The sequence below is a fragment of the Oncorhynchus keta genome, chromosome 31 (assembly GCF_023373465.1).
Source record: "Oncorhynchus keta strain PuntledgeMale-10-30-2019 chromosome 31, Oket_V2, whole genome shotgun sequence".
Taxonomy (NCBI): domain Eukaryota; kingdom Metazoa; phylum Chordata; class Actinopteri; order Salmoniformes; family Salmonidae; genus Oncorhynchus; species Oncorhynchus keta.
Window position 1 is genome coordinate 14,122,376 of NC_068451.1, and position 12,138 is coordinate 14,134,513.

Below are 12,138 nucleotides of genomic sequence, written 5' to 3' on the forward strand. Positions count from 1 at the left end.
GTAGACTGACTAGGTGAATCGAGGTAAAAGCTGTGATCCCTTATTGATGTCACTTGCTAAATTCAATCAGTGTAGATGAAGGGGAGGAGACAGGTTTAAGAAGGATTTTTAATCCTCGAGTCATGGATTGGGTATGTGTGCCATTCAGAGGGTGAACGGGCAAGACAAAAGATTGAAGTGCCTTCGAACAGGTAATGTTAGTAGGTGCCAGGCATGCCGCTTTGTGTCAACTGCAACGCTGCTGGATTTTTCACGCTCAACAGTTCCTGTGTGTATCAGGAATGGTCCACCACCCAAAGGACATCCAGCCAACTTGACACAACTGTGGCATGCATTGGAGTCAACATGGGCCAGCATACCTTGTCGAGTTCAAGCCCTGACGAATTGAGGCTGTTCTGAGGGTTAAAGAGGGGGGTGCAAGTTGCAACTTAATATTAGGAAGGTGTTCCTAATGTTTGTTATACTCAGTGTGTGTGGGGCAAAAAACTATTTAGTCAGCCACCAATTGTGCAAGTTCTCCCACTTAAAAAGATGAGAGAGGCCTGTAAATGTATCATAGGTACACTTCAACTATGACAGACAAAATTAGAAAAAGAAAATCCAGAAAATCACATTGTAGGATTTAATGAATTTATTTGCAAATGATGGTGGAAATTAAGTATTTGGTCAATAACAAAAGTTTATCTCAATACTTTGTTATATACCCTTTGTTGGCAATGACAGAGGTCAAAAGTTTTCTGTTTTCACACACTGTTGCTGGTATTTTGGCCCATTCCTCCATGCAGATCTCCCCTAGAGCAGTGATGTTTTGGGGCTGTTGCTGGGCAACACGGACTTTCAACTCCTTCCAAAGATTTTCTATGGGGTTGAGATCTGGAGACTGGCTAGGCCACTCCAGGACCTTGAAATGCTTCTTACGAAGCCACTCCTTCGTTGCCCGGGCGGTGTGTTTGAGATCATTGTCATGCTGAAAGACCCAGACACGTTTCATCTTCAATGCCCTTGCTGGTGGAAGGAGGTTTTCACTCAAAATCTCACGATACATGGCCCCATTCATTCTTTCCTTTACACGGATCAGTCGTCCTGGTCCCTTTGCAGAAAAACAGCCCCAAAGCATGATGTTTCCACCCCCATGCTTCACAGTAGGTATGGTGTTCTTTGGATGAAACTCTGCATTCTTTGTCCTCCAAACACGACGAGTTGAGTTTTTACCAAAAAGTTATATTTTGGTTTCATCTGACCATATGACATTCTCCAAACCTTCTTCTGGATCATCCAAATGCTCTCTAGCAAACTTCAGATGGGCCTGGACATGTACTGGCTTAAGCAGGGGGACACGTCTGGCACTGCAGGATTTGAGTCCCTGGCGGCGTAGTGTGTTACTGATGGTAGGCTTTGTTACTTTGGTCCCAGCTCTCTGATTATCAGTGGTCTTGTATGTCTTCCATTTCCTAATAATTTCTCCCACAGTTGATTTCTTCAAACCAAGCTGCTTACCTGTTGCAGATTCAGTCTTCCCAGCCTAGTGCAGGTCTACAATTGTGTTTCTGGTGTCCTTTGACAGCTCTTTGGTCTTGGCCTTAGTGGAGTTTGGAGTGTGACTGTTTGAGGTTGTGGACAGGTGTCTTTTATACTGATAACATGTTCAAACAGGTGCCATTAATACAGGTAACGAGTGGAGGACAGAAGAGCCTCTTAAAGAAGAAGTTACAGGTCTGTGAGAGCCAGAAATCTTGCTTGTTTGTAGGTGACCAAATACTTATTTTCCACCATAATTTGCAAATAAATTCATTAAAAATCATACAAATGTGATTTTCTGGATTTTTTTTTCTAATTTTGTCTGTCATAGTTGAAGTGTACCTATGATGAAAATTACAGGCCTCTCTCATCTTTTTAAGTGGGAGAACTTGCACAATTGGTGGCTGACTAAATACTTTTTTGCCCCACTGTATAAAGTTATATAAAGGTATTTGAAAGCTATTCTGAACAGCAGTTATCTGTGCCTTAAACGAGAGACTCTACAGCCCTGACATTGACTGTAAGTTCCACAGTCGGGGAGCTGCAATACTGAAAGACCCTGTCACCCATAAATGTTTGTCTGCAGTGGGGCTGCTGAACAAGTACGGACCTGGAGGTTCGAAAGGTGTGTGTGGGGTAGGAGGGTAGAATGAGGTCAGACAGGTACTTGGCTCCGCAGTTGTGGATAGCTTGGTAGCTGTGAACCAGGATTTTAAAGTCAATGCGTGAGCATATTGGGAGCCAGTGGAGGTTGAACAGCACTGGAGGGATGTGCTTACAGGGGGAGGTGAGGACACTTCAGATGGAACTTCCTTAACCTGTGTGCCAATCTGTTTCTGCTTTGGCCAACTTGTCGTTGCAACAATGCAGTGATGCTGAATGCAAAAACAGTCTGGTGCCCAGGCCAGGAGATGTCTGTAGACACAGGGGCACTTGAAGTTACATGCTGCTTTATGACAGACAGAAGCATTAACCTTAGAAATCACTGCACTGAGTGGAGGCATTGCTCAGTCCTCTGTCCCCCATGCATTATGCAGTGAGAGTTTAGACAGCAAGATGATTTTATCTCCTAATTGGGCAGCTGCTGGCATCTCTCTCCGAGTTGGTAAAGGTATAGCGATGGCTTATCTGAGGTTAGCTGCAGTATGTACTTACCTAGTTAAATAAAGGTTAAATGTAGCCAGTGTGAAGTGTGTGTCTGTGTGTTTCTGTATGTGCCTAATGGAACTCTGGGACGTGAAAGGGTAGGGGTATGAAGTAGGAAGAGGGGAACAGGCTGCATTATGGGAGAACTAATTGTAATTAATAAAAGCAAGGTATTGTTCCACTCTATACGTTGATGCCGGTTTCCCTCGACACAGAACGGGCATACCCCTGACCTTAAAAGCATGGCCAAAGGAGAATATGCAAACAAATTGGACACTGGTTCAACACAATTAAAAATGACAAAGGAATAACCAGATTAAATTGTCGTTCTTTTCAATTGGACATTTCCACAAACCTCATAGGATAGGTAAATAAAACTCCACCACATTTAATTTTCTCAGCTAAGTGTTGCTGACACCACAATCAGAGTAATAGTGTTTAGCCTGGATATACTCCAACACTGAGAGACACATACACACAGCTTTAGCAGGAGGGTCAGTGAACTGGTGTTTTGTGTTGGATTGAAAGGATGTTTCCTCCGTTGTGCTTGTCCTATGGCATCAGACACTGTCCAGCGCCCTCTGTTCAGTGGGGGAGGACAAGGTCTGGTGGCAGAACAGTGAAAATCCACCACGCTCCAACTGTAAGAGAAGGCTTTGTGGCTCCACTGCTCTAATGAATACAGGAAGGGAGGAAAATAAAATAGAAAATGTAAGGATGAGTGGGGGAGGGGGTTCAGACAGACAGGGGGAAGAGGGGTGAAAGGGAAAGAGTTAAAGGAGGTAGAGTTAAGGAAGAAGGGGGAAGTAGAAAAGGGAGGAAATGGAGAGTATGAACGACAACAGTAGTGTGACTTGCACAATACAAATAGAGATGGGAGGGAGTGGGGTTCTCTGTTCCTCTGTAGAGAAGCTCACTGGCACAATGCCTACACATCACAGTAAGAAAACTATGCCTAACAATGAGACATGGGCTACTTCACATTTGGCGACATTTTCATTTAGCGTCACGTATGGTGCACCATTAAAAGGCGTAGGTCCAATTCCAACGTTGTCAAAATACATCACGTCCTTCCCTGAAGTAACCAATCAGTATGCGATTGGATGCGTGAAGGATGTTTCCATCTTTTTACTTTCACCAATGAAGCCGTGGCACATCAGTGATTACTTCAAAGAATATTAAAACACATTTACGAAGAATTGAAACGGTTCATCAATGATTATGCATTCGACAAGCTTTTCAACTTGCTACAAATCGCACTTCTGACCAAGAACAGCTCATTCAGGTTATTTATTTCTAACAGCTTAGCAGTGTATTAGATCCACTATAAGATTATGTCCGCGTTTAGACTATTGATTTGTCAGAGTACCTAAAATAATGATAGAGTAGCTTGGGAGTGAATGAATAGAGTCAATCCATCTAACGCTCCATGTAACATTAGGTGGCTGAGAATTTTAAAAGAATGCGTCAGAGATATAAAAGGTCTGTCTTTTATTCAACATACTCCACACAGACATATTCGTGTAAACCTCACGTATTGTACACACAGAGCACAAGACAAACACTTAACAGCAATGAATAGCATTACTGGACGTCAACTTAGATTGGCCATTGAAACATGTTTTTTGAAAAAGAACAGAATTAATTATTTTCAAGGCATCATTGTAAAAACAAATGATAAATGTTACTAGCAAAATACCAAGTCAATCGTAGGAACGGACAGGTTTTTCAACCAACAAGAAGCCAGTTTCATCCAGGGAGTGCTGTAGCCAGTAGAATCTCAGACCGAGTGAGAACGAAAAGATGATGAGGTTCTCTCTCTCAAACCTCCTCTAAATAGTTGGCCTCCTGATGAAGCCATTTTCTCTTCAAATAGTAATAGTAATATATGCCATTTAGCTGACGCTTTTATCCAAAGCGACTTACAGTCATGTGTGCATACATTCTACGTATGGGTGGTCCCGGGAATCGAACCCACTACCCTGGCGTTACAAGCGCCATGCTCTACCAACTGAGCCACATAGGACCCCAAATGTTGCCCTACTGTCCCCATCCTGTCGATTTGTCCATTAGGCAATGAGGAATAAGGCTTGAGGTTAAGTGAGTGTGTGAGAATGGTGTTTGTAGAGGTGTGTGTGTGTGTGTGTGTGTGTCGATCCTGTAGCCATATTCCCTGACATGGTATAATCTCTGTTTTAGGTCAGAAACAGAGGGAAAGATTGTCTGTGTGTACAGTATCTGTGTTTCCCTGGAGCATTAACAGTGGTAGAGAGTTAGTAAATATACATTTTTTAACCTTTAATTAACTAGGCAAGTCAGCTAAGAACAAATTCTTATTTTCAATGACGGCCTAGGAACAGTGGGTTAACTGCCTTGTTCAGGGGTAGAACGACAGATTTCTACCTTGACAGCTCGGGGATTCAATCTTGCAACCTTTGTTACTAGTCCAACACTCTAACCACTAGGCTACCTGTTGCCCCGGAAGTATCGTGTTCCCATCTTGACTTCTTAGGATCCCTTGGTGCCCCTGATCATGGTTTCCATCATAGCCCACTGCTCCTTAGTGACCTGACGCACACAAAACACAAAGTTAAAACTAGCACAACCTGACCCACATATCCATAAACTAACATCTGTCATAAAATGTGGCCGATTTCCTCAACCAGAAACAGCTCACTTGCAATCTTGTTACTGAATCAATAGCACGTTGCATAACAGAACAGAGATTATGCAAAAGGTAGCAATGCTATCAAATTATCACTCTATGTTCATATGATTTTTTAGTGTTAAAGTTCCGGTCTTGACAGTGGAACAGGGTTTGCAAAGTTAAGTTGCAGCACATACCCTCCTCAGATCATTGAATTCTCCTGCCATGGAGACATACTCTCCACCGTCCATTCGAATGATCTGCAAATAGAAGAGAATGGGCACAACTAAAGAAAATATCATGGTATATGTGGATGTTGAGTCATCATTTTCCCCTTAGCTATAGTCCATCCCTATACCTACATCGCCTAATCTTGGAATGCCATTTACAGAGAAGGACTTACTGCAATCTGCAATTTCCAGGTACCCATTCTGCAAGGCAGGCATTCAGCTAACATAGTGATTGGTCTCCACTGCCTGCTTAGCTCATCAAAACAGACACACATTCTCTTACCGCTCCAGACACCCAGCAGGCATAGTCACTGCACAGGTAGGCTGCCAGGTTGGCAATCTCTCCGGGCGTGCCCAGCCTGCCCACGGGTATCCTGCCGATCATGGCCTTCTCAAACATGCCCGTGGGATCGAGACGACTGAAGGCCCCCTACACAAAGAGAAGAGGTCATAAAACATAGCTAATTACACATTTACAAGCCAAGATAAAACCAGAAAGATTTAAGCCATTTTATTATTTTCAAAAAAATATATCAACACAGTATATTTGTAAAGTTTCATGCCAGAGTTTTGTGTTACCTTCGTTCTGATTGGTCCTGGCTGGATGACATTAAACCTCAAGCCGTACCTCCCCCACTCCGCAGCCAGAGACCTGAGAAACAAACAGTATTTTGTTTACATATACATACAATACACACACAAAAAAAAAAACTACCACTACTGCATGTAGTAATAAAGATGGCCTAGTGCAGGCTCAAGGAATCTGTTTAGACTTGGGCATAGGAGTTAGGCACTACCTCCTAAATATTCTCATAGGTAGTCACTCATAATGGGGCCTTCAGTCTGAGTCTAATATGATTGGAGGGTAACTAGCTGCACCTAAAAACAAAATACATCTCAACGACTCATACAGAAAAAGCTGGGGTGCCAAAAAGTAGATGCCAGGAGTGCTTTCATTCCATGTCATTCTGGGAACATTATAGTGAGAGGCGCCGAGGGTGGTGCTTGTTGAATTGATTCATTCCCTCTAGTTTCTTGAAACCCTCCGCACAAAAAACTGTAATGAAAGAATAGGATCTAAAAATAGGCTAGCTCTCCCCTGAGATGCCGGGCGCAATAAATGAGCATGAAATTTGGCTGCTGCTGCCTTTACAAAATAGAGGGGTCACTTTTTTGGTGTGAGCGATTTCATATGGGGGGAGGGGGCATTATCAGATAATAGCGCTCATTCACAGAGAAAAAAAGACCAGCTATAGGTAACTCTCCAGTATGCCACTATACATGTAGTATGCTCCTTTGAGACCCCTCTTTCAACGTCACTGAACAACCAGGCATTTTTATGCATGACCCCTAAGTATGATGGGATGTTAATTGCTTAATTATCTCAGTAACCACACCTGGGTGAGCAACCTGCTTTCAATAGACTTTATCCCTCATTTACTCAAGTGTTTCCTTTATTTTGGATTCAAGCGTAACCTTAAATGGCATTCCAGCTAGTCTGGAACCCACACACACACACACACTGCGGTCACTTGTATAGGACGTCAAACATATCAAGGTACAAAAGGGACGTGATTGTGAGAGACACGAATAGTTCCCCCATCTATCATTCCCAGTCCCCTGGGTTTATGGGGAAACCTTTCAGTGTCATTAACTCTTTCCATGGAATTGAAAGGGACTAATATTGAGTGGGATCTTTCTTTCGGTAAAAGCACTCCGAGATTCATTAAGAAGGTGTATTCTTCATTTGATAAGAGCATCCCTGTCTTCACATGAAAGGTGTCGGTCCTATTCAGGATTTAAGTTGGGTTCTCACACACACTATTGGATTCACACCTGTGAAAGAACAAGGTACACGCACAGAGTCCACCCGTCTTTATTATTGTCTACATTCTACTGGAGGGGGATCGGGAGAGAGACACACTTTAATGTTAATTAAATGTTCCTGGACCTTCGTTATGCTAATGATTGCTTCTCTTTAAAAATGCATTAGTGTTCATAAGGCGTTTGATGAGTGAGAGAGCCAAATCTTTTCAAATGAGGCCAGTGTGGATGTCTACGTGTGGTGGGTGCAATAGTGATAGGGATGGTTTAGGACAGGGAAACAGGTCCTGATAGGTTTTATGGTAGTGCCTCCTTTGAAATACCTACATGCACAGAGTTTCCACTCCTGCCTTGGCAGCCGCGCTGGGAACCACAAATCCAGAGCCGGTCTCTGCATAGATGGTGGTGATGGCCAGAAACGCAGCACCTACAAACACAATGTACATAAATACCACAAAGAAACAAAAATATTTCCAACTGTAATATATGCACAGTATATGCCCAGCAATATGTGTTATCATGTACATCCCTATAATTTACAACTGATCCCAGTTTAGACCAATTCATCCATCTCTTCATTAGACTGTCATAGGCTGACTTGTTCCTCCAACGAACTGAGAGAAGCGGTTAGTCATTGTACAGTTCTATAGGCTTTTATATGCAGCACACTAAAGCTCATAAAACATGGTGGCTGTTGTGGGCCAGATTACACTGCAATAGATTTAACGAGTCAGGGTACCTTTAGATTGATAAAACAAACGACGCTACTACACATACATGGAACATCAAGAAGTCTGAGGAGTAGTGGAAGGAGATGCTAGCAGAATAAATAGTGTCTGTGAGACTATTTAATCAAAGCCTGGAGCCAGGCTGCCAGGTGAGAAGACAAAGCAATGTTCTTGTACTGCGATAAAAGCACATTTAGATTTATGTAGCCGCTAAAACAGGGAAGAGAATTCTTATTTTAGGCTCACAAATTGATTTTGACGAACAAATCGATCAAATAAAAAAAATGTGCGGCCCTCCGTTAAATGTCAAAATCCCAATGTGGCCCTCGAGACAAAACGATTGCGCACCCCTGCAATAGAATAATACTAATAGTGTGAAAGAAGAACAGACACCTGGGTATCAATTCAAATATGCCTTCTTGCACTGTTGGAAGAATGGCTGTTTTGGAAAAACATCAGTTCAGATTGAATAGTGCCCCTAGTGTGATGGCATGTTTTTGTCTTTGTACTTTAAGGTAATTGCTTAATTGTGATTTGCCTAATTGCAGTGTTGAGGGCAGAAGGAAAATCCACAGTAATCAGAGAAGGGCTGGGATATTCACATGAATATTAAAGCTTATCCACGCACATACGCGCACTCAGACACACACATATTATAAATATGGCACAACATCGCATGAGAGGCTTTTCCTATCCTCCCATTACATATAATTTTCTCTTTGACCAGAGACAGCAGAGAAAGGAGAGAAAAAAAAGAGAGGACAATAAGGAATGTCTCAGGATGGTAAGTTGATGGTTGAAGATATCCCTCTAGTGGTGTGGGGGCTGTGCTTTGGCAAAGTGGGTGGGGTTATATCCTTCCTGTTTGGCCCTGTCCGGGGGTGTCCTCGGATAGGGCCTCAGTGTCTCCTGACCCCTCCTGTCTCAGCCTCCAGTATTTATGCTGCAGTAGTTTGTGTCGGGGGGCTAGGGTCATTTTGTTATATCTGGAGTACTTCTCCTGTCCTATCCGGTGTCCTGTGTGAATTTAAGTATGCTCTCTCTAATTCTCTCTTTCTTTCTCTCAAGAGGACCTGAGCCCTAGGACCATGCCTCAGGACTACCTGACATGATGACTCCTTGCTGTCCCCAGTCCACCTGGCCGTGCTGCTGCTCCAGTTTCAACTGTTCTGCCTGTGATTATTATTATTATTATTATTTGACCATGCTGGTCATTTATGAACATTTGAACATCTTGGCCATGTTCTGTTATAATCTCCATCCGGCACAGCCAGAAGAGGACTGGCCACCCCACATAGCCTGGTTCCTCTAGGTTTCTTCCTAGGTTTTGGCCTTTCTAGGGAGTTTTTCCTAGCCACCGTGCTTCTACACCTGCATTGCTTGCTGTTTGGGGTTTTAGGCTGGGTTTCTGTACAGCACTTTGAGAAGGGCTATATAAATACATTTGATTTTGATTTGATTTGAAGGAATGAGAGGGTGCATGCACGCAAAGCCAAGAGGAGCCTAGGGCAAAAGGGCAGTGGACAAGGGGAGGGACGCTGGACTATGACCAACTGAATGGAAAAGTGCTCAAGCATTTCATATTGAGGCTCAATCACTGTCAATATTACACACTTAAAATAGAATACAGATAGACATGGTGCACATGCATCCACACCAATGTTCTGGGTTGATCCTCACTTGTTATACTACTAAGGATCAAATGTACAGGAGTTGTAGGCAAATGGTGAATCTTTACTGCCCCCTGTTGGCAGCACTACACATTACAACACAAATAAATGGGGAGGGAAAGCTGATCCTAGATCTGTGCTTATGGGCTCCATCAGACGGCTCTGGTGTTTACCCTTCTCGGCCAGTATCAGCCTCTTGCCCAGTTCCAGGGTGACGAAGGCCGTGCCGTTCAGGACGATGTCTGTGATGGTCCTCCATGCGTTGGCAGACAGCTTCTCTGACGGGGAGATGAAGTTCCCTGCAGCGTTGTTGATCACCACCTAAAGGAACAAGAGAGGAGGATGATATTTACCAAGCAATTGGAGTATTATTGGCCAGTACATCTAGAACAGCGAAGCATACCACTTTTCAGACAAAACATCCTTGATCTGTACCTACGTACATCAGGTAGACCAGCAACCTCTACCAGTTGGTCCACAGCAGCTTCAATTGACTTGGGGTCTCTAACATCACACTGCACAGCATGGACCTGCAGATAGAGTCTTGAAGTATCAAACACAACTTAAAGCAGAGTTCATACTGATTTATCAGTATCTACAACTCTTGGATAATGAATGCATTCAATGTGGGTAACTGATCAGTAGTAGTACCTTATTTCCTGTCTGAGCTGTAATTTCCTCTGCAGTCTTTTTCAAAACATCCAGTTTTCTAGAAATTACAACAAAAATATGTCACTTTCTAATTTGTGAGTGCAAGAAGGCAGCAGTAGTGTTGGGATTTATAGCCCGACTGAATACCAAGTTTCCACTTACCTGCTAGCGATGACACACTCTGCCCCTAGTGCTGACAGTGTTGTGGTCATGCCTTTTCCCAACCCCGTTCCTCCTCCTGTGATAAAGGCCACTTTGCCTTTGTAAGTCCCAGGGAGCAGCATTGATCCCTCATTTGCAGGAAAGAATTTAGCCTGGGAGGGTCCAGTCTCACTCAATGCCCTGGTCCCACTGCTGAACAACTGTTTAAGGAGAGTAAATGGGATAACAAAAATAACAAAAAAACTAATATTAATGAACCAGCTGAAAGGGATGTTGCGAGTCAGAGATTCTGATTTGATTTATTAGGATCCCCATTAGCCGACACCAATGGTGACAGCTAGCCTTACTGGGGTCCGACACAAAGAAAAAGACATTACAGACAAAAAAAGACTTGGAAAAACACATTAACATGTGTGTGTGCATCTATCAGTTACACATACATGTCAGTAAATACACACAAGTACTGTTCGGTCACACAGGGAGAGGCGTTGTGCCATGAGATGCTGCTTTTTCTGTTTTAAAAAACCCCAGGCTTGCTGCGCTATATAAGAACTTGTGCTATATTTGAACTTGCACATCTACAAGTAGCAGAGGCCATTGAATTAAAAACTAGTTGTCTTTCCTGTCAAACAAATGCATTAGTAAGAGCAATTACTTATATTGATAAACACCACTGATGCACTGCACTCTACTCCTCCAACAGCGCGGGTACTCACATTCCCAGTGGAGAGGGGACTGGGTGAAAGGTTGAGATGCTTACATGTCTGGCTGTGAGAACACACAGCAAGCCGCCTACACAGGTTTATTATTTAGTTTAGTATGTGCTCTTGCATGAACATCACAAAAGTGGTCATATCGTCAACTGTCCCTACACTTCTTAGCAATTTATCTGTAGCAGAACACTGGAATGAATGTCTGTCAACGTCGGAAATTATGTTTAAGCCGCTGCACAGCTTTCCCATAGAAGCACACCTAACAATTAGCTAGCCAACTAACAACAACCTGCTGCTAAACTAGCAGCTAGCTAACTTACACATCACATTAGAGTTTTTAATAAGATTTGTGAATTATTGCATTAATCTCGGTGGCAATGTTTACCCGTCTGTAGACAAGACTCTTCAACGGCAAGGTTAAATCAGTTTTAAATATTGACGACACCCGACACAGTAAAGTGGACGCCATGGTTTCAAAATTTGATTTGACTTTTGCCCTGATTTCCGTAAGGTAAAGAAGGCGAGGGGGGTTATTGTTTAGAAAGTAGGTTGTTCCATGATCTTAGTCATACTGTCGTGGGTCATTTTACGTATTTTAACACTTTTTCTTTCGTGGTTAGTGCAATATCCCTCTTATTTTTCATTCACGTATTCAATTTGATGTTGTCGTCATTAAAGAAACCATTAAATATTTTATATTTCATATGATCACCCTATTTCCGCATGTCAATGGTAAGGTCCATGATATGATGACGATCTGTTACCGTAAACCTTGCATGACAGTTTTTAACCAACGTTTGCCCATCTTTTTAAAGTTGATGAATTATAAGAATGACTATATCTTAAAAT

At 42.8% G+C, this 12,138-nt stretch overlaps 1 protein-coding gene across 2 annotated transcripts; it reads right to left on the minus strand.

Moving 5' to 3' along the window:
• Window positions 1-4,140: 4,140 nt before the first annotated feature.
• decr1 (2,4-dienoyl CoA reductase 1, mitochondrial) lies at window positions 4,141-11,834 on the minus strand. 2 transcript variants are annotated; one of them, XM_035746097.2, is made up of 10 exons: window positions 11,675-11,834; window positions 10,577-10,776; window positions 10,415-10,472; window positions 10,207-10,293; window positions 9,937-10,084; window positions 7,693-7,792; window positions 6,121-6,193; window positions 5,825-5,971; window positions 5,509-5,571; window positions 4,141-5,232 (listed from the first exon to the last, which is right to left on the minus strand). In XM_035746097.2, exons 1-10 carry the CDS (start codon window positions 11,756-11,758, stop codon window positions 5,173-5,175), a joined length of 1,020 nt encoding a protein of 339 aa, XP_035601990.1. In that variant the 5' UTR covers window positions 11,759-11,834; the 3' UTR covers window positions 4,141-5,172. The 2 variants fall into 2 exon arrangements, with proteins under 2 accessions (XP_035601990.1, XP_052345602.1); XM_052489642.1 differs by lacking the exon at window positions 11,675-11,834 and adding an exon at window positions 11,293-11,660.
• Window positions 11,835-12,138: the final 304 nt, after the last annotated feature.

Bases quoted from the DNA above. Each gene is read 5' to 3' on its own strand.
- decr1 (XM_035746097.2), bottom strand. From the start codon at position 11,758: ATGGCGTCCACTTTACTGTGTCGGGTGTCGTCAATATTTAAAACTGAT. The intron at 10,085-10,206 runs GTACGTAGGTAC...TTGTTCCTTTAG, and splicing joins AGGTTGCTGGTCTACCTGAT to GTGGTGATCAACAACGCTGC. The intron at 7,793-9,936 runs GTAAACACCAGA...TTGTGTTTGTAG, and splicing joins GCTGATACTGGCCGAGAAGG to GTGCTGCGTTTCTGGCCATC.